Source organism: Lithobates pipiens, unplaced genomic scaffold (assembly GCF_037356315.1).
Source record: "Lithobates pipiens isolate NorthernLeopardFrog02 unplaced genomic scaffold, aLitPip1_a1.2 Scaffold_16, whole genome shotgun sequence".
In the NCBI taxonomy this organism is placed as follows: domain Eukaryota; kingdom Metazoa; phylum Chordata; class Amphibia; order Anura; family Ranidae; genus Lithobates; species Lithobates pipiens.
In genome coordinates, this window is record NW_027507748.1 from 93253251 (window position 1) to 93276525 (window position 23275).

Genomic DNA, 23275 nt, shown 5'->3' on the forward strand with positions numbered 1-23275 from the left:
TCAGAGTTTAATATAAAATGTATTCTTTAGACTTCCATACTTGAACTGCCCTTTGCCTGCTGTTTTGAGCTGCATCATGTATGGTTGACAGTTACAATGAGGTTTAGGTGATTCCTGCAACTTCTGTGTGTCTTGTACCTGGTATTGATGATCGTGCCAGAAGGTTTGCTATAATTTTTGTTACAAATGTATCTCAGTACCACACAATTTGTGAGACAGCATATTTGTTTTATCTCTTCAGATAGATAAGTTTGTAATTAGAGAGTATAAAAGCTAAATAAATTGATGCAAAGCATAACTTGGTCTTTACATGTTCCAAGCAGCGGGGAAGAAAGCTGTTAAACAGCTGGTTTGATCATTTCACTGTACTTTCAACAAATCATTCCCTTAAGCAAATATGTACCAAATCTGCCCACATTCACGATAAAGTCCAAATCTTGGAACTGTTGTTTGTTCAATATAATTTTAATGCTGTGAATTATTTTTTTTTAACCAAACAGTAACTTGTATCTTCCTACATCTTTTAATAACTACTGAAAAGGATTATGTGGCACTTCTTTTCTCAGATCATACTAACAATACCATGTTGAATATTCTTAGTAAAATATACATTAACAATAAATATATAACACAGATGAATACATAAACTTTTAAAATTATATTTAAAATGGTTCTGTCATTGGGTCATGTGTACATAGTCTGGCTTTGCTGTATAGGTTCTCCTGTAGTTTACACGATGTATAGAGCTTTGGTTTTTGTTACAGAAAATACATTATTTTCCAAATTATTAGTGATCAACTTTTTTGATATATACCCTGACATTACCAAAAGCCACATATAATGCCCAGTGTATTTAATGGGAATACAATAAAAGTGGTTAGAGACTGAACATACTATAGTAAACGGTCAGAGACTGAGGACACGTTACAACAGGTTGCTAGAGAATAGATTGCTGCCATTACAACCCCTTTACAAGAGAACACTTAGAAAATACTGGTTTCACATTTGATATAAAAGTCAGGAAAAAAAAAACAAATCAAAAAAACAAAAAGTGAAAATAAAGAATAGACGGCACAGAAAAAGTAATAAAGTTTGAAAAATAAAGCAAATAATTTAACTAGTAGTGACCAGCACAATTAATCTTTTCCTTCGCTTTCCCTAAAAAAGCACTTAGGCAAGGAAAATAATGACTACTGGCTGCTGGTGTTAGAGGCCACAGAGTAAATATTAAACGACTGTATGTGGCCCCTGGGCCATGTGTTAGGCACCAGGGAACTAAATAGTAAAGAAAGTTTTGCATCCCTGGTTGACACAGGTTTTAACTTCTCCTGTTGATGAATGAAAAACAGAAATCATACAATTCACGGAGGCTCTAAAGGTCTATGTAGCATAATTATAGCATATCTTTGTAATGTCAGTAGAGAACCTTTTCCTACTATGCAGGCTACTTTTTTGCTATGCCCAGTCATATTAAAGGTTAGGCCACAAATGTTATAAGAAGTTATTATAATACTATAATGTTTACAGAACAGGAGCCGAAGATAAAAATTTAATTCTAAGCAACCGTGGGTAACACAATATTGTTGTACAGTATGTACTCCTCGTAGAAATGTATGACTGTTCACTTCAGCCATAGACACTATAGGTTTAGCTAAAAAGATGTTATAGTCTTCCATTGTTGGAGTAGATTTCTATTGTGATATTCCACAGACCATTATAAAGACAGAGGATCCAGCTTTGCTCCCACTCTACTCCCAAAACTGTTCTTCTTGAAGTGGCCCCACCAATGACCTTTCTAATAATGTTCCAATTTCTTTTTTTCTGCAGTAATTCCAAGAGACTTATTGTATGTGTCCACACATATTGAGCATATACATAGCAGATGCACCTGGCATTACTTTTATTCTTTGTGGAGGTTACAATAGGCTGTTAGGTCTGTCTGTTGGATTTGAAAGTTTCTGCAGCATTTGCTTTGATCAATGCATGTAACCAATCGGCTGCAGTGCTGATCAGTGTATTCTTAGCCCTTGTACACACGGTCGGAGAATCCGTCGGAATGTGTCCTATCGAACCGTGTCATCGGATAATCCGACTGTGTGTGGTATGCATCAGACTGATTCCATCCGAATATCCGTCGGACCCAATTTTCCAACATGTTGGAAATATTTCCCGACCAACTGGTTCGATTGGACATACTCCGATCATGTGTAGCGAATTTTGATCGGACCAAGTGCCACGCATGCTCAGATTAAATTCCTACATCAAAGCTATTGGCTACTAGCCTGAATGTAGTCCCATCGTAACGAAATTACGTCATCACGTTTTGAAAGATCGGATTTTTCGACAACTTAGTCTGACCGTGTGTATGCAACAGTTTCGGACACAATCCGTCGGACTAAATCCGACGGACAAAATCCGACGGATTTGGTTGGCAGAATCTCCAACCGTGTGTACAGGGGCTAACACAGCAGGGAGCATTCCCGCATCCACCTATAATGTATGGCTAGGGGAATTGGTTCCATTTTTTATTTTCATTCAGGTGCCTGACTGAACGAATAAAACTAAAGCATGTATGTCTTGAATCATGCCAGTCCTGCCAAAATCATTTTGATTAGTCACCGATCATCAATGTGTAATCAGTAAATTTGATTCCTGTTCTGATTTCTAGTGTTCCAACGTGTATGGCAAATATTAATTTCGATTTTAGTGGAGACACTTATTTGTGGAACCAAGGATACTGTCAACTTCACAGCTAGGGTCCCGGTTATATTTTAGGATGCTGCCATCCTTAAAAAAGCACAGTAAAGGTTGTTTATAGGTATCTTTTCTGAGTGACAAAAAAAATACATTTTCTTCTACATTCAGAACATTTTCTTAGTGTTTTTCTTGCACATTATAACAGCAGTTATAAATAACCAATCTAGAACATGTCAAATAAAGTTGGATCTGTAGAATTTTTGATTTGTGTGACTTCCTGCAGCCCAGTTCCTTCCAAAAGAATTTAATGTGTTCGCTGCAAGCTGTTCACAGGAACACCTTAGATTTAAAACTTAGAGCCTATGATGCATTAAATGTGGGGAAAAAGGAAACATGAACAAGGGTTAACAGTAGCATGCTCTAAAAATGATCTTTCGTTCCAAATGGAATTACACCTGGTGATCTGTAATGGATTGTATTTCATGCTGACACTTTCATTCTTCTGCTGTACTGCTTTTGAGCATCTTCTTTTGTAAGCTGTTTCACTCAAAAAGATAAACAGACAAAAGCACGGCAAGACAGCATGGAACTGAAAGGCAGCCATGTGGAGAGACATGCTGCCTAGTAACAACCTCGCCCCATGGCGGCCATATTCATTCACGGATAGGAGCTTGCAGGCAGTTATCTGCCTGCACTCAGATTTCATGAGTGGGAAGAATGGTAAAATACTGGGGTCAGATGGAAGACTGAATGACTAATTTAAACAATTGGATGCAGAGGATGACTTGTGCTTTAATCTTGGGAACTCAAAGCATATACACTTTAAATTTGTTTACAGCTCTGGGATATTTTATATTAATCAGAAAATGGATCTGAGGTTTGAATATAGGGATAGCAAAAAGTAAATGTGTTATGTGTTGTAAAAAAAATCTGACTCCTTCATAAATACTTAAAAATATTTTCCCCAAGACAAACTGGATGTCATGTATAAGTGCATCTGAAGGAACAATATCGATTGTTAAACATAACAACTAAACGGACCACTATTCATGTGCAATAAAACATGGGAGATTGAAATGGGAGGTTTTATTGGTTGCTGTGGTTAGGAAAATTTTTTTTCTTAATTCAGCATCTGAGCTTTTGTAGACTAAACACTTTTCGAGACCAACCAATAATTAATGAATTATTATATTAATAATAAATAATAAAGTTAGTGATAATTTGCAGACATTTATCAAGGTACAGATAATGAGCTATTAATATTCCCCAAAAAATTTTCTGGCTCTAAAGTATTTGCATTGCAGCATCCAATGTAAAATTGCATTGTGATGTTTGAACTATGTTTAGCTCTAATGTTTATTGCTAGATTTTACTTACTTCCACCTATTCTATACATTTTCTCCTTACCGACTCAATGGAATGAACAAAATGCAGGTCTCACTGTATTGTGCTATCTGCTTATGCTGAAAGTTCAGGTTTGCTGAAACCCTCCAAAGCTTTCAACATGTGCCTTATTGGCATGAAGTGTATTGAGAAGTTACAAACAATTACACTCGGGTTTCTTGTCATTGTCTCTTGTGACTAGATAGTGAGAGGAAATAGAGGATGTCATTGCCCTTAGAGACTCCCTCAACACGTAAGCTGCACAACATACTTTATTGAAGCAATCAGCTCCTTATCATCTATAAAAGCAATTTTACTTCCATTATGGCATAAGTTTTGAACTCTTAAAGGGGTTATAAAGGTTAGTTTTTTATTTTCTAAATAGGTTCCTTTAAGCTAGTGCATTGTTGGTTCACTTGCCTTTCCTTAGTTTTCTCTTCTAAATGTTTTTTTCTTTGTTTTCTTTGTCTGAATTTCTCACTTCCTGTTCCTCCTCAGTAAGCTGTTCAGTAAGCTGTTCTGGCTGACTAAACACCACTCGGATGATGGTGTGAAGTTTACTGAGGAGAAACAGGAAGTGAGAAATTCAGACAAAGAAAAAAAACATTTAGAAGGGAAGTCGAAAGAAAAGGTAAGTGAACCAACAATGCACTAGCTTAAAGGAACCTATTTAGAAAATAAAAAACAAACCTTTACGACACCTTTAACTTTGAACTTCATGCCTTACAGACAAATGGGGGTATTTTATTTGCATGGGTTGCATCCATTCAGTGGAGCCAAAGTTGTGACATTTGTTTGCTCTTTCTTTGTGATTCGTATGTTTTTATTACATTTCTGTTAATGGGGACCTTTTTTTCTCAGTGGGTTTGGATATGATTACATACTGTATATACACATATTGCAATGTCATTACCCTATTGAGTCATTGATGCCAAAATATTGTTATGTGGATTAAAGCGGTAGTAAACTCTCATACTTCTACCTACAATTACACAGAATGAAGTTCATTAAATTACTTTAAATCAAAGCGTCACGTAGGGAAAATATTCAAAGGCTTCTTACTTGTAAAAACATTGTATTTGATAAACTCTTTTTCCTCTGCAGCTGCTAACTTCTGTCTTCTATGTTCAATACTGTTATTGCTTCCGCCCTTACTCCCTTTCCATGTCCTTAATCTTGCATGCTCACTTCCCGGTTAAGGCTCAGCTTGTGAATAGCAAACAGTCACGTGGGATCTTGGAGCTGACGTCAAACAATGGAAATGATGCAGCCCCAGCATGCAAACACAATTTTTCCGGAAAGAAGAGTCTGCTGGAAAAACGGGAATAACTGTGCATGCGTTGATTATGTTATTGATTAGAAAAGGACAGATTACACAGAAAGGGATAAGGTAGGAAGTGTTTTACACAGAGCAACTAGTTCACAAGGTAGGAAAGCTTGATATGGTGGAAATAGCACAGAATGGGTTTACTACAGATTTAAGGGCCTCCATATACTGAATATGTTCTCAAACAATGATGAATAGAAGCAACATGTGCAGAAATAAAGTAAGAGACAAACAAACCCATAAAACACAGTGTGGGGAAGCCCTAGTAAGGCACATGAGTTTAAAAGCAGAGGGGCACCCAAATATCTTTGCTGCAGGTCTACAAAATGTAGAGAGCATGAAGAACTCCAGAAGCTGCCATATACAGTATATTATAATTAAGAATAAGGGAAGTAGAACTAAAGGCAAAACTTTTTTTTTCAGTTTGGATAGGTTAAGCAAGGGTTAAACTCCTGCCAGTTTTTGCTTATTATCTATCTCTCATTATGGAGATTTCCCTTCAATTGTTTTGCCTTAGTTAAAACCGGAAGTGAGAGGAAATCCCTTCAGAGTGAGGAAATCCCTGGTTGCCACCAGGGTCACTAGAACAAGTGTCCCCATTGGAGCATTTCTCATCTATTCCTGTTCTGGCAACAACACAACATGTTGGATTTTCTTTCAATATAATAATAAAAAAAGTTTTGCCTTTTAGTTATACTTTGAGATAGTTAAGACAGTGGTTCTCAATTCCTGTCCTCAGGACCTACTAGCAGGCCAGGTTTGCACGATAACTGAAATACATCACAGATGATAACATTTGCTGCTCAGTGATTGCAGTATTCTAGTCTGCATGTCTCCAAGATAATACATAAAACCTGGCCTGTTTGTGGGTCCTGAGGACAAGAGTTATGAACCACTTCTTTAAGAGATTTGTTGAAAATTAGATATTTGACATTTATATAACCTTTCCTGTGCAACCCAGTGTTCTACATTCACTGCTGTTGTAGGTACAAGGAGACTGAAAAATGAAACCTGGCAGTATTCTTGTATGTGGGTATTAACCACTTTCAGACCAGACCATTTTGCTGGCTTAAGATCAGACCACTTTTTGCGATTCGGCACTGCCTCGCTTTAACTGACAATTGCACAGTCGCGCAACATGTTTCCCAAACAAAATTGACGTCCTTTTTTTTCCCACAAATAGAGCTTAAATTTTGAAAAAAACACATAATTTTTTCCTTTTTGCTATAATAAATATCCCCCAAAAATATATTAAAATATTTTTTTTTTCCTCAGTTTAGGCCGATACGTATTCTTCTACATATTTTTGTTAAAAAAATCGCAATAAGCGATTATTCATTGGTTTGCACAAAATGTATAGCGTTTACAAAATAGGGGATAGTTTTATGGCATTTTTATTAATAATTTTCTTTTACTAGTAATGGCGGTGATCAGTGATTTTTATTGTGACTGCGACATTATGGCAGACACATCGGACATTTTTGACACATTTTTGGGACCATTGTCATTTATACAGCAATCAGTGCTATACAAATCAACCCCATTGTCTGTAAAGAGGGGGTAGGGTTAATCAAACGTGTGTATGTGGTATGAAAGAATATACCGTATATCTGAACTAGTATTTGCAACTTATGTTGTGACACGTTTTTGGCTTGTGTCCTTTTGTAACTACTTTTAAGAGCATAATTAAAACCTAAAATAAATTTGCAGGGTTGACTTTACAGAATTTTTTGGTTTATTTCAACAGGGAAGAGAAGTAAGAGGGGGCAAGCACATTTTAGTGATTAGGTTTCCTACCCTTTCCATTTAATGTCTGCAGTATCATTAATGACAGCCATGCCCATGTTTATATCTCTTTGTCTTTTTTAATTCAAGTGGTTCTAAAGGTATGCATTTTTTACCTTAATGCTTTCTATGCACCTTCTGCAAGCAGCTCCCCTTATACTTACCTAAGCCCAATCTCGATCCAGTGTTGTGCATGAGGGCAGTAGCTCTCCCAGCTCTCTCTCTCTTCATTGGACAAAGAAGAAACAGCGGGGTCATTGGCTCCTGTTGTTATTAACCAGTGAGAGGGGAGTGGGGGGGTGGGGGGAAAGCCACGCTCTGTATGTCAATGGATGCACACAGCAGGCTCAGGAGCAAGCTGGCTCCTCCTCCTTGGCAAGAAGAGGACCAGGGCTGTTCTGTGCAAAATCATTGCACAGAGCAGGAAATTATATCGTTTGTTTTGTTTTTTATATATATATAAGTTTAGAATCAGTTTAGAAAACCTTGTTATGGGTTTAAAATTTCCATATTTTACTTATTTTTGTATTGTAAAAAAATATAAAATTTGAGGCAACAATCTAAGCTAAATATTTACAGTGAAAGCAGCTGTCACCCAATATGAAGGCAGCCATCATAAATAGCCTTAGTTAATGTCAGATTAATAACCCTATCACCATTTTAAATTAATTTAATGTGTCTTATGCCACAAACGAAATGCCTAAGCATAATGCTCTGATTTTAGAGTGGTCAGTAAGAGTCAGACTAGTTACACTGCAGACACTCTGGCACAATTACTGTAAACAAGAAACACATTTGAATAAGTAGCCAAGTGCCAGGCGCCCTACAGAGGATGCAGTGAGAAATAGCAAAAACAGATTAGTAAGGACACAAAAGCATGATGGCCAAAAACACGATTAAGGATAAGTGCACTTCATTTATATTTGTTTTTAGAATGAGTTGAGTTCCAAGGTGAGTTTGGAAACCACAGGACCTGAATGCATTCATAAATATATATATATTTTTTTGTATACAGTCTTGTATACTTTATTGCGATTTTTTTGTATACAGTCATGCAGATAAAAAATAAAACATGGCTTGTTTTGTGTATTTTCTTCTTTGTTTTGTTTATAAATATGGATATTCTAGCTAATGAACATTTTAAATAATTACACCTATTAACATAATCACAGGACTAAATAATTATTCACTTAGACATTTCATCCAAAAGAACTGAGGATTATTAAATGTAACAAAACCCAACCAAGTTACCATATTCCACCCTTAAATACATTCCTATTCTACCCCAGCCCATATAGTGTGAAATAAATGTCCCTATCTATTTTAAAATAAAGGAACAGGGATTATTATTATTATACAGGATTTATATAGGGCCAACAGTTTACACAGCGCTTTACACTATAAAAGGGAGACAATACAGTTAAAATACAATAAAATACAAGAGGATTAAGAGGGCCATGTTCAGAAGAGCTTACAAACTATTAGGGTGTGGCAGGTGGTACAAAAGGTTGTAACTGTGGGGAATGAGCTGATGGAAGTGATAAGCTTTCCTGAAAATATGAGTTTTCAGGGATCGCCTGAAGGTAGCAAGTGTAGGTGATAGCCGGACAGGTTGAGGTAGCAAGTTCCAGAGGATGGCAGAGGCTCTGGAGAAATCCTGGAGACGAGCATGAAAGGAGGAGACTAGAGAGCTTGAGAGCAGTAGGTCTTGAGAAGAGTGGAGAGGATGATTTGGGTGATATTTGGAAACAAGATTGATGATGTAGCTCGGGGCAGAGTTGTGAATGGCTTTGTATGTTGTGGTTAGTATTTTCAATTTAATTCCCTAGGTGATTGGGAGCCAGTATAAGTATTGGAGGAGAGGGTTGGCAGACACTGAGAGGTTGGTAAGGTGTATAAGTCTGGCCGCAGCATTCATGATAGACTGAAGAGGGTATAACCTATGGAGAGGCAAGCCAATGAGAAGGGAGTTGCAGTAGTCAAGGAGAGAGAAAACAAGAGAGTGAATGAGGAGCTTGGTGGTTTAATTTGTTAAAAAGGGGTGGATTTTAGAGATGTTACAGAGGTGAATTCTACAAACTTTTGACAACAATTGGATTTGAGGATGAAATGACAAGTCAGAGTCTAGGATTACACCTAGTACCCTGGCGTGAGCGGAGGGACTGATGGTTGTATTGTTGATTTTGATGGAAAAGTCATGGAGGGGGGCACAGGCGGGGGGAATATTACTAGCTCAGTTTTAGAGAGATTTAGTTTAAGGAAGTGTTGTGACATCCATGCTGATATGTCAGTTAGTAAGTTAGTTATGTGAGAGGAGACTGAAGGAGTGAGGTGAGGAGCAGACAGATAGATTTGGGTGTCATCAGCGTATAAGTGGTATTGGAAGCCTTGGGCAGTTATCAAGTGACCAAAGGAGGAGGTGTAGATAGAGAAGAGAAGGGTCCAAGAACAGAACCTTGGGGGACCCCTACAGAAAGGAGCAATGGAGAGGAGGAGACAGAGTTGTAGGTGACACTGAAGGAGCGCTGTGGTAAATAGGCAGAGAACCAGGATAGAGCAGAATCTCATAGGCCAAGGGAATGCAGTTTATTGAGAAGGAGCGGGTGGTCAACAATATCAAAGGCCACAGAGAGGTCAAGCAGTAGGAGTATGGAGTACTGGCTGTTGGTTTTAGCAGTTAGTAAATCGTTAGTGAGTTTTAGTAAGGCAGATTTCGTGGAGTGCTGCGAGTGAAAGCCAGACTGTAAGGGGTCAAGAAGGTTATTTTCACTGAGGTAAGAGCTAAGATGGTTGTAGACTAAGCATTCTAGAAGTTTAGAGATGAATGGGAGCAATGAGATGGGTCTTAAGTTGTTCAGGTTGGTAGGGTCCAGTGAGGGCTTTTTAAGTATGGGAGTGATCTGCGCATGTTTTGGAGGGGAAGGGAAGGTGCCACTAGAGAGGGAGAGATTGAAGATGTGAGTGAGGGAGCATAGGATAGAAGAAGGGGGTGACTGTAGTAGTTGTGAGGGAACAGGATCCATGGGACAATTGGTTAGGTGAGCATCTGAGAAAAGTTTTATAACTTCTTCAGTAGTAGCCAATTCAAAAGAGGAGAGTGTTGAATGTGCTGTTAGGCAAGGTATGTTGGGTGAGGAAGATGTACACACAGTGGAGGTGTCCTCACGAATTGCCGACGGGGACTGGATGACAAGAAATTAATAAGAGAGACAAAGTAGGCTTGTTTGGCAACATGGAGGCAGGAATTGTATTTTAGAAGGGCAAATTTATATAGGGTGAAGTCTTGCAGGCATTTGGTTTTACGCCACAGTCGTTCAAGAGCACAGTAATGTCTCTTGTGATTTCTAGTGCTGTCAGTTTACCAGGATTGTAAAGGTCAGGGCCTGATTCTGCGTGTGGTTAGAGGAGCAAGTGAATCTAGTGATGATGAGAATGAACTGTTGTAGACAGAGGTGGCCAGGTCAGGACAGGACAGGGGAGAGATTATGTTATTTAGGTAGTCAGTAGCAGAATAGAGAAGAGAAGGGTGAAGTGGCTAAGGGTTATACAAGTAATTGTTTGCTGCTTGGAGGGATGAGTGGTTGGAGGCAGCGATACAGTGAAAGTGATGAGGTTGTGATCAGAGAGAGGAAAGGGGTTGTTGGTGAGGTTGCCAGGGTTGCAGAGATGGGAGAATACAAGGTCATGGGTATTACCACTGGAGTGGAAGTATGTGTCCATTGGGTTAGGTCAAAAGATGAGGTTAAGTCAAGAAGTTTAGCTGTAGTTGGGCTGTTAACGTTGACAGGAATGTTGAAGTCACCAAGAATGATTGTGGGTATTTCAGAGGAGAGAAAGTAGGGTAGCCAGGCAGCAAAGTCATCAAGAAAGCACAATACTGGTCCAGGAGGATGATAAATTGCTGCAATCCTCAGAGAAATGGGAGAAAACAGATGAATACAGTGCATCTCGAAAAAAGAGAGGGATAGAGAGGGAGGGATAGAAAGGACTTGGAAGGTGCTTTGTGGGGATATAAGGAAGCCAACTCAACCTCCTTTCTGTCTGTTGGGACTGGGGGAGTGAGTCCAATGGAGACCACCATGGGACAGGGCAGCAGGAGAAGCTGAGTCAAAATTTTGAAGCCAGGTTTCTGTTATGGCGAGTGTGTTAAAGCCATGAGAGATGAAGAGGTCCTGTACAGATGTTAGCTTGTTACAGGAATTCCAAAGGGTGTATGAGATTGGTGGGCTGCTTTGAGGAAGCAGGGGGATAGAAATTAAAATGAGTGGATTGCAGTGGTTGCCAGAGGGGGAGGGGTAGTGGATATGTGGCATGCAGTTGGAAAATGGCAGACCAGGATTAGGAGAAAGGTCACCTGAGACTAGGAGAAGGAGGAGGGCGAGGAAGGCAAGATGGGAGTTGGATGTGCATGAGTGCATGTGTCTAGTGGCCCTGGTGTTTATGTCAGCATGTGGGAGCAGCAAATTCAGGAGATGGTGGGTGCCATAGTAGGGAGAGGGTAGGAGTGAGGGTGATATGTGCATGCTGCAAGCAAGAGAGGAGGGATGGGTAAAGATAATTTGAGGATAGAAGACACCAATGTGAGAAGGAAGAGAATGAGGAACATGTTAGTGGATAGAGAGTGGGAAATTGACTTTATATAAAATACATTTCAAAAGCTGTTTTTTTTTTGCTTGTCGTCTTGCAGAGTGGAGCAGAGTTCTTGTTGTATTTTCATCCAGCTTTAGTTATCCTGTTTTTGTTAAACGGCGTCGGTGAAACTGCGCATAACTCGTTACAGCGCCACTCAGGACAGAGCCATTATTTCTGCGCCTTGCCCCTGTCTGCGTCACCCCATAGGCTGCTTTAAATTTATAGGGAGACTGAGACGCAGGGGCACACACTGCTGACTTATTTAAGGTAGGACAATTACCACCAATATGCCCAGTTATCCTGCTTTCATTAAACTGCGTCGGTGAAACTGTGCATCACTCGTGACAGAGCCACTCAGGACAGAGCCATTATGTCTGCGCCTTGCCCTGTCTGCGTCACCCCATAGGCTGCTTTAAATTTATAGGGAGACTGAGATGCAGGTGCACACACTACTGACTTATTTAAGGGAGGACAATTACCACCAATATGCAGGGGCATACTAACTGCCATTGTAAGAGGGCACTGCAGTGACCACTAAACACATATGTTATGGGGGCACCAACATCACTAACCGCCATCATTTAAAGGGGACTTTCACCACTGACCACTGACATAAGGAGTCAAGTGCAAGTTACAATAGTTAATTTCCTCACATAATCCACCAGTAACCACTACACATAACCTACTTTTGTATAATAGTTACAAACTGCATTCTTTGGGGTTGATTTACTAAAGACAAATAGACTGCGCACTCTGCAAGAGCAATTGCTCCAGAGCTTAGTAAATGAGCAGAAGTTCTTCTGACTTCCATCATCCAATCATGTGAAAGCAAAAATGCTGTTTTTTTTTTTCTTTGCATGTAAATATTATTTGTAAAGTTAAACTCTACCTAATTTACTAAGCTCTGGAACAACTGTATTTGCAGAGTGCAATGGCACTTTGCAAAGTGCACAGTCTATTTGCCTTTAGTAAATAAACCCCTTTATTTGAAGAAGTGCTAGTGATCCACAATCCAGGCAACCCCCTGTAAATAAGGTTGCTCATCAGATTTGCCTGTCCTCTTGTATAAGGATGGTCACATATACACCTTTCTATCAAACTTCATACCATTGTCAATCACATTGCCAATCCTTCTGGCCTTACCTGACAAGTTGTATTACTTTCAAATCCTGATCATAATGAAATAAAGAAAACATATACAGAACCACTACACAGTCTATTGAAATAAAACACTGTATATGAAATAATATCATGCTTATACAGTATGCAATGTGAGTACCACTGTGTCAAAAATAGAGGAGGAATTCATTTTACCCCTCTACTGAGCCCTTCTACCACGTGCTGGCATGAAAGGATCCAAAATAACCAGTCCCTGCTCACGCACTCCAGGTTACATAGAAAGTGCCTATTCCAAAAGGAAGAGATACGTCAAAGTGAAGTCTTTTAGAAAGCGGCTTGATGCTATTAAACAGTTTCCTGTTCCCTTTTGATGTTACAAACTTCTTTTTCTTGTGCCTGCTTTAACATATTTTTTTTCTTTTGGAATTTGTGTTATATTAATATTTTTATCATCATCATTACTATTATCATTATGCTGTATTGTTCAATAATTACATTTTACCAAAATAGCATTTGTATTGTTAGAGTGTATGTAAACCATTATAGCGAACAACTCTTATTTGCTTCCTTTTGTTCGGTTAAATATTGCATTTTGTTATATTTGTTTGATAAGTGCAAAAAAAAAAAAATGTTGATACTGTTAGAAATTCATAGCTGTACTGTGTCCTATGCACACTTCCTGTGTTATCTCAAGTCTAATCAGCCCTATCTTCGACTACAAAACACCACCCTAACACTAAAGATGACTGGGGAGGGCTGACACCATTTCTTGTGATTTCAATCCAGAAAAGGTACTGTGTTGGAAGCCTATACAAGGAAATTAGAAGCTGCTTGCATTTCTGCTAGGGTCAAGAGATATGTTTCGGGAGTTGCATTGTGTTTAATAAAATAAAACACAGGGAAATGTTTATTTTTTTACAGAGATGCCCTGCATTTGGTTTTTATTCCCGACAGTGATGACACTTTAAGATGGTTAAATGTTGATCACCAAGCATATTGAATAACTTAATAGATTTAATCTTTTGTTGCTCGATAATTGTCAACAATAGATAAACTTTCCATCTACGGCATCAGTAAGTTTCTATGACTCAAAGAGAAAACAAGGTGATTATATGGTTTTTGCTTTCTGTTGGCTTGTTCCTTCCAGTGAATGGCTACAGAGTACTCTACATAAAAAAGCCACTTGCTTCTTAGTTTTCACTGATATATACCTTAGGAAGGCACTGCAGGTGAAATATTCATTTTTAACATATAATTTCCATTTTCTTAGCATGTTATTATTTTCTTGTTTGTCTCCCACATCTCCCCAGCATGTTGTTTTATCCACACCTGATCTCCACTGTACAACCCATTGTAAATGGCACAAAGAAAGCTTGGTTCTTGTCAATTAAATCCACTCTCCATGAAAAAAAATTGTATTTTGTGCAATAACCAGTAATTTAAATCTATACTGAGGATTTTTTATTTTTTTTACACTTTGGTAATTATACTCCTCTGTTAAGTATGAAAAAAGTGAGAGTGATTTAATATAAAAAAAACTACCAAGTGTCTGAGTCACTTTGCTTTAAGCATGTCTTTGTTAACATTATGTCTACATTACCCGAGTTAACCATTGTTATGCTTTTTTTTTGTTTTGTTTTGTTTTTTGGGGGGGTTTTTTTGTTTTCTTTTTTTTGTATGATATAATTTTGTCTTTATGTTTCATGTCTCTTTTTATGTTTTCCCATTGACCAGATGCCCCTACCACTTTAATTCCAACCACAATCATCCCCCTTTCCACCACTGCAACAGTCACAACCTCTGTTTCCATACCAACCCGTTCAACCACATCCGCTTCTGGCATCAAAGGTATGTCTGTTCTACTGTATGCCTTGTATAACAGATTGCTAGAAATGTCTGAAACTTCATGACTTGATGTAATTAGCTATTACATTTACATTTATAGTGAGTTAAAGTGTTAATAACAAGGGTTGTGATGTTTTGTGTTTTTTTTTTTAATGATTTGAACAAATTAAAAGGAACACGGTAACATAGCAATAATTTGAAAATAATTGCAAATTACACTTTGCTGTTGAAATGGCGTAGACTTAGTTACTCAGGGCTTTATTGTCTTGGAGGCAAAAGATGCACCAAAATCCCACGGTGAAAGAAATTTGGGGATTTTTTTGACAATTTTTTGGAACATTTTTCGATCTTTAATGCTCTATGGTGGCTGTAGCACTGTTCAGATGATGAATTTGTATAGACTATGCTACATGTCAGGGTAGTGTGAACAGCCAAAGATGTATACAGCTAAAATCATAGTCAAATCAACTGAGTGTAAATGGAGCTCTTGGGTTGCCATATATATATATATATATATATATATATATATATATATATATATATATATATATATATATATATATATATATATATATATATGGGGGCACCCTAAATTAATACAAAAAAAATGAAGAAACAGAATTGACTGTTCCAGCAGAACTCAGGCTAAATATTTAAAAACAGTGTTTAGTGCAGCTGTGTATCCTTTAAACAGTGCTAGTATGATCAATAAAGGATTGAACTTAATACTAATTTAATGAGGGGAAGAAGTATCGATTAGACTCAGGAAGCTGCAGAGCTGTCTTTCTGAACAATGATACCACCACTTGTGGTGGCAGATAATAACTATGGCAGTTGGGAAGGCAGGCCAGGGCTCGGCCTCCTGGGGAGGAAGATTTATGCCTTTCTTCTGAGCATACTTCCCACTGTGCTACACAATGCTTTCCAAGTTATTATTGTTTGGATACCCACTCCTCATTCTGTTGTTCCATTGGAGAAAATGATTATGCATTCTCTGACTCTGTTCTTTTCTATGTATGCATGAGGTATACTACTACATTTCTTTATCTATATGAACACTGCACAGTATCACGTCTCTTGTTCTCTATGCTTGATGTAATTATCAGTATCTCTTTTTACAATGTATATATGGATGTGCACGATAGCACTTCTCTTCGTCTGTATGCTGGGATAGGTTTTACATTTATGTACACTTTCTTATATTTCACATTCTCTGTGTTTGTGTTTTTTCACTGTAGCATTAAACTGTTGCTAGATTTTTTGCTCCTACAAATCAAGATAAAGAATGCTTAAGGTCCCTTTCACACCATCGTGTTGCATTTATGTGCATACTGTGTTTAGCTGCCCGTTAATGTGCATTGCATGAGCTGCCCAAGGCATCAAAATGCACCAAAAGGGATGCATTCATTTATTTTTTGCAATGCTTGGGAACTCCTGGTGAGATTTCTTTGCTTACTGGTCCATGAAGTCCAGCATTGTCTTCCTTTCAGCCTAAAGAACTTCCTCTGCTCCAGTGCAGCCACCTTGGTCATACTATATATCACACACATATGTGGACATGCCATGGGTCTCTTTTAGGTCTATAGGACCTAATGAGCCTTGTAGCGCTTATGCGCATTGACAAATTTCCACAAGCCCCTATGCATTCACAGACATAATAATAAACAAAGTGTGCAAAACCTTTAACCATAGAAATCAAAATGAAAACAAACAGTAAATGATGCAAATAACATCAACATCAATAAATAAAACTACCACTAAAGTGCAAAAATTAAACCATATTCAGTATAAATAAAATAATGATAAAACCGAGATGAAAGTCCACACCCTAATGCATATTCAGGGCTCCACTAGGGGGGATTTTAAACAATCATGTGGGAAAATGAAAGTCCTCTCCCAAAAGAATATTTCAGGGCTCCACTAGGGAGCCAGTGTAGAATCTTGTGTGAAAATTTAATTCCAAAGTTCAATGTTTTTTAGTCCCAAACCACCTCAGACATAGATATATGAGTTCCCTTACTAGATTAGTAGGATCTTCTGATTATAAGTGATTGCTACTATAGAATACACCAAATGTGAATCACACCACGGTATGGTAACAACCTCCATGCCCACCAGGTACTCTGCTGGCTGTCCAGAAAGAACAATTCTCCACATTAAGATACAACAGACTATAGCGTAATATTGCTAACAACACCAACTTATCCCATGCAAATATTCTCACAAGCATCTCAGAGTAGCAAAAGCTCCAAAACACCTTGCTGTATTACCCCAGGAGGTGTGATAACATCATAGGCCGTTAGCCCTTTCCATGCATTTCATTTATACGAAGGACATCCTCAGGGAACATGAAGAAGCTTCTTTATTTTTCCACTCTATTGGTGGTTTTATTTATTGATGTTCATATTATTTACATCACTTTACTGTTTGCTTTAATTGTGATTTTTATGGTTAGAAGGCTTGCATACTCTTTTTGTTTATTACTTTGTTTTTCCTGTATGCAGAACATAGTGTGCAGCATTACCCTCTAGCCCACTGAGCGCATAATTATTTGGTGATTTATTTGCATTCACAAACATTCCTTGCTTATCTTCCAGACCCCATATATTGGCAGAGACCTGTTGCCTTTTGTGGCTACATGTGGCGAAGCACTGCAAGGCTCTGCCAGGTCCAATAGACACACTGCGTGTCTGCTCCTGTGTTATATTTATTCTGATTTCATGATTCGCATATCATCCTCCCCTTAAAATGGCTTAAAAATTATTTTTGGCTCAGATTTTTATTTTCTAATTGTGTTAGAGGATAGGGGGAGCAGGGGGAGATAGGGGGAGGAAATTGAATAATTTTCATGGGCGAAATCAGGGCTCAAGTCCTGCGGGAATGCATGGGAATGGAGTTCCTGTACTTTTTCCACAATAGGAACTCAGTTCCCATTAGCAGCCGCATCCTGCAAGACTTTGAAGTATGCAAGCTGTGTGGCAGGTGCTACTAACAGTTAAGCTTCATACACACAATATGAAAATTGGATGAAAAATACCACTTTTGAAGTTTTCATGCATATGAGCGCATCTTTTTTTGGTGGGGCAGTGGATATTGGATGGGAGTTTCCACACTATTCTCCCCAGGACTTGACTCCTGGGCGAAAGTCTACTTTAACCTGATTTCTGATCCTCTTTAACTGCTTTTGGTGTTCCCATTGACTATGCTGGCTGACTTTGCTCTCGCAGACTTTAAGACGGTAGTTCAGTAGTTAACGTTTTAGATTTAGCTGGCGGACGCACGTAACAACTTGCTTGCATAAGAACATGCAGCATAATAAATGGTCACCTAGCTAACTGCTCCCTGCATATCACAAAAAATATAAAAGCACTATTTGCAGTAGACCCCTAAATATATAAAAAGTCAGCATTTTACATGAGTCCTCCAGGCCCCATTTATATCTAAACTATCACTTTAGGGTGGACTGATATTTTAATGCCATTGTTGCAGCACAAGCCTGTAAGAGGCCTATTAAAGAGGGTTAATTTTGTACTCCCATGATGTCTACAAATAAGAAATGTAATCTAAATAGCAGGGTGAAGGACAGGATGTTCATGAAACCTGGTAAGTTTTATTTGAGATTGATCTAAATATGATTGTTGCTTTGAAACCTCTTTTTGGTAATAGTCAAATCTGATATGATAATCTAACTCTTCCAAACTTCCAATTCTTATCCTGCCATCTTACTGAATCACATGGCATAACTGGTTTCCTATCCATTTTTTTCTTTAATGTTTAAAAGAATTTATCTGAAGACCACAGAGATTATCCGAATGAGAGAATCAGTCGGTGGTTTAACTTATTCCTGGCGCAGTATGATAAACTTTGTTATCTTATGCATATTTTCCTATTGATGACACTGTGCTTAGAATGGTGTTGGTGAAAAAGATTAGACAAAGGATTTAAAAAGTAAAAAAATAAAAAATAAGTTGCAAATCCCATTTAGAAGATATAGATTTGAAAACACTTCGTAGTCATGATCATTGTTTACTTACAATATCATGACTGAACTAGATGTCAGAGGAGAAATTAGTGAGCATGCCAAATATGAGCTGATACATTCACTATACAAAAGCATGCATGTGTTTCATGTACTAATTAGGTACACAAATTAAGGGATAGAAATTCATATTTCCATTCATTGCGGTAGGCCCAAACAATTATTGAAAGCAAAAAGCAGTCTTTTGCTGAAATATTAGCAAAAAAAATAAGCCTGTCCTGAGTGAAATTGTTTCTTTTGACATTTCTTTCTGAAAAAATTTTAGTTTCCTAATTTTAACTCTAACATTAAACAATGTGCACATTCTTAAGCGGTAAAGCAATACAATAAGCACACACTCCCCTCTCTAGCTGTTTGTAATGTTAAGTAATTCATTATCAAAGATCCTCAAACAACACAACAAAGACACTAAAGGGTTGACTACTAAAACTAGAGAGTGGAAAAGCAGGTGCAGCCATGCATGGTAATTGGTAACCAATCAGCTTCTAACTACAGCTTGTTCAATTAAGCATTAACAAAAAACCTGGAAGCTGATTGGCTTCTATGCAGAGCTGTACCAGATTTTGCACTCTTCAGTTTTAGTAAATCAACCCCTAAAGTTGTGTTTCAGTAATTTTCTAACAACCTAAGATTTTATTCATACCAATATATTGGCCTATACAGCATGAAGAATCATTGGCTTGCCCACTTCCTGCAATGTGGAGTTATGTGCATGCAGCCTATTTTTGCCAATGGAGACAGAGTAGGTGTATGGACGTGCGGGGATAGGCGAACGTGCCTAGTTGCAGACACAGTGGTGCATCTGGTGCATGAATGAAATGATTAACCACTTTACTCCCTTCATGACCAGGCCATTTTTTGCTATTGGGCACTGCACTACTTTAACTGACAATTGCGCGGCCGTGCAATGCTGTACGCAAATGAAATTGATATAATTTTTTTATAGAGTTTTTTTTTTTTTTGGTGGCATTTTATCATCACTGGGTTTTTTTTTATTATATAAATGACAAAAGACCAACAACTTTGAAACAAAAAAACAATATTTTTTATTTTCTGCTATAAAACATATTTGATAAAAAACGTAAAATCGAATTTCTTTATACATTTAGGCCAAAATGTATTCTGCTTTGGTAGAAGAAAATCCCAGTAGGTGTACATTATTTGGTTTGCATGAAAGTTATAGGGGTTGATTTACTAAAGGCAAAAAGGCTGTGCACTCAGCAAATGAGCTGAAGCTCTGCTTATTTCCATCATCCAATCGTGTGCAAGCAAAAATGCTGTTGTTTTTATTGTCTTTGCATGTGATTGGGTACTTTTTGTAAAGTGAAGCTTTATTTCATTTACTATGCTCTGGAGCAACTACACTTGCAGAATCTATTTTCCTTTAGTAAATCAACCCCATATCAGCTACAAACTATGCTATATGTACTGGAATTTTATTTAATGTTTAATAATAATAATACTAGTAATGGTGGTGATCAGTGACTTTCAGTGGGACTATGATAATGTGGTGGGCAATCTGACACTAGCTGACGGTGTATGGGGGATACACTCACTCACACTGACGTCAATAGTGACAATAATGCAGTGATCACAGCACATTCAGGGCAGAGCATGGGGGAGTGCACGCCCCTTACCCAGAAGTGCTGATCACTTATCAGATACATGATCCAGCTCACTGAAGCTGCCTTGCCGCAGTAAATGTACATGCAATCGTTGCTAAGTGGTGAAGCAAATGTCTTTTCATGCTGTATTGGCCAATTTGCCTGTGTGCAGGGTACTTAAAATATCTTATGTTTGTTTTCATTTGAGAGCTGGCAGACTGTCTAGATTCTGCTCTAATAGAAAACAAAGCTGAAATTTCAGTATTTCTAATGTGTGTAAAATGAATTTATCCACAATACCTATACAGATACAGAGGTAAATGAGGGTTTGTTGTAAAGTTCTTTCACTGCTTGTCCAAAACATGTAAATAATTAAGTGTCATGATCTGGATACAGGTTCATTTTAAGAATGTAAGAGTGAGGTTTATGGAAACAAAACTAAGAAAAGAAATGTCATTGCATGATATATTCACTTAGTAGCCTGCACATACCATTGATATTGGGAATGGTCACAGCTGTTTTATAAAAGGGGCAGTCTATCAGAGATTGCTTTTTATTTATTAGATTATCCTGACAGGTAGAAGCACCCACTGTCTTTTTTTATCTCAATGAACTCGATTGACACAATTTGCCCAGGGAGTGCAGAATTGGGTGTGTCTTGTACTTATTTCATCTCCTTGACAAAACAAAGCATTGAACCCTTGCAGTGTGGAGGGAACCAATGCAATGTAATATTTTAGACATACTCAGAGTTCTTATTTCCACCTCCCTTATTTATAACATTTAACTCTTAACTAACCTTTTAACTATCCACAACCCTAACTAATCCGTATCCCATCTTAGAACTTAAAGTGGATGTAAACCCCATTCATGAAATGTGACCTGGGCACATATATCTATAGTGTTTACTTATCTCTCTCCAAAGTGCCGTGTCTTTCTGCTGCTCCATTCCTCTGTTATCAGCATGATAACTCCTGACAAGTTCTCCAACACAGTGTCCGGCTTACAGTGGCAGACCTTCAGAGCCCATGCTGGAAATGGAGGCTCCCACGCACATGTGCGGGAGTGACATTATCACATCCCTGGCAGGAAACCCAGAAGGAAGATAAGGGAAGATGTCAGCTATCTCAGTGTTGATATTGTGGCACTGGAGGGCTTTGTTCTATCATAATGTGCTAGTATGCGATGCATATTAGCACATTATGACATTGTCTTGCAGGGATTTTTTTCCAGGAGCAGCAGGTTCACACACCAAGACCTAAGACTAATTATCACCTTTTCTGCGTTATACTAACTCCCTCCTGCACATTGCAAAGAATTATGAGTAAACCTGTTTATTTTAAAACTGAGAAATTACTGTGTTCCACAGACCTCATTTAATGTGTTTATTAGAAAGTAGGCCTGACCTATGATATAAATAAAAATAAACATTCAGTGTGTCAATATATGAAAGGGATCTGTATTTTTTTAGGAGCCTGAGTTAATAGTCCTTTGTTCAATCAGAGTTGCTTCTCTCCCCGTACAAGTTAATAGAAATGCAAAAGCAGCTTGACGCAGTTTGATGCAGTTTAGAAGGTGGTCAAATGCAGGTCATAAGGTGGTTCACTTCAAGTCAGATGCACCTGTCAATGAATTCTGAAATTTCTAAAAAGTGTCTCAAATAATGCACGTCTCATTTCCCATCAACACAAGTCTCTTTTTTCTTTTACTTATCCACTCTTTCCAAAACTAAAAACAAGCTTTGGCTATAGTTGGGCTTTATACTGCAAAAATGGCTTATAAAGCCAAAGCATATGGCACAGAGGTCTAACAGGTAGCACTCTCACCTAGCAGTAAAAAGGGTTGCTGGTTCGAATCCCAACCATGACGCTACCTGCCTGGAGTTTGCATGTTCTCTCTGGGTATTCCGGTTTCCTCTCACACTCCAAAGACATGCTGGTAGGTTAAATGGCTTCTGTCCAAAATTGGCCCTAGTATATGAATGTGAGTTCCATGGGGGTAGGGACTGATGTGATTGTGCAATGTATGTGTGGAGCGCTGTGTAAATTGACAGCACTATACGGGTACCTAAAAATAATAATAGATGAGCATCTTAATGAGACACAATGTACAGGGATAGGGACAATTGTAGACACACACTCACTCAGGATGGACTGGTGTCTTTATATAACCTTACCAACTATGTAATCCAAGTTTACAAAAAAATGTTTTTCTTTTGACCGATGCTTTTTGCCATGCATCATCAGATCCTTGATGCAATAAATCTGTCATTCTGCCTTTTGAAGTATGTCTGGAGTAAATAACCAACCAATCATTTCTGAATATTATTTGGTAAAATTTCTAGCAGTGGATCAAGTGTCATCTGTCTGATCCTACCCACTGAATGCTAGTCAGGTCCAATAAAGCCAGTTATATAGCTGTGATCTGTTTTCTTAACCACTTCAGCCCCAGAAGGATTTACCCACTTCCTGACCAGGCCATTTTTTGCTATAGGGCACTGCATTGCTTTAACTGACAATTGTGCGGTCGTGTGACGCTGTACCCAAACAAAATTGGTGTTTTTCCCACAAATAGAGCTTTCTTTTGGTGGTATTTGATTATCTCTCTGGTTTTTATTTTTTGCGCTATAAACAATTTTGAAAAAAAAAACAATATTTTTTACTTTTTGCTATAATAAATATCCAAAAAAAACAAAAACAAATTTCTTCATCAGTTTAGGCTGATATGTATTTTTCTACATATTTTTGGCAAAACAAATTGCCATAAGCATATATTGATTTGTTTGTGCAAAAGTTATAGCGTCTACAAAATTGAGGATATATTTATGGCATTTTTATTATTATA

The 23275-nt window shown here is 38.0% G+C and overlaps 1 protein-coding gene across 2 annotated transcripts in view; it reads left to right on the forward strand.

The window, feature by feature from the left end:
• CADM2 (cell adhesion molecule 2) overlaps nt 1-23275 on the forward strand; it is a 381397-nt gene that overhangs the window by 228743 nt on the left and 129379 nt on the right. The window contains exon 7 of one of the 2 annotated variants that reach the window (XM_077480109.1): nt 14678-14791. The exons of the other annotated variant lie outside the window; for it this stretch is intronic. Within the exon in view, the coding sequence (XP_077336235.1) occupies nt 14678-14791 (114 nt within the window). The remainder of the gene's footprint in view (nt 1-14677; nt 14792-23275) is intronic. 2 annotated transcript variants of the gene reach the window in all.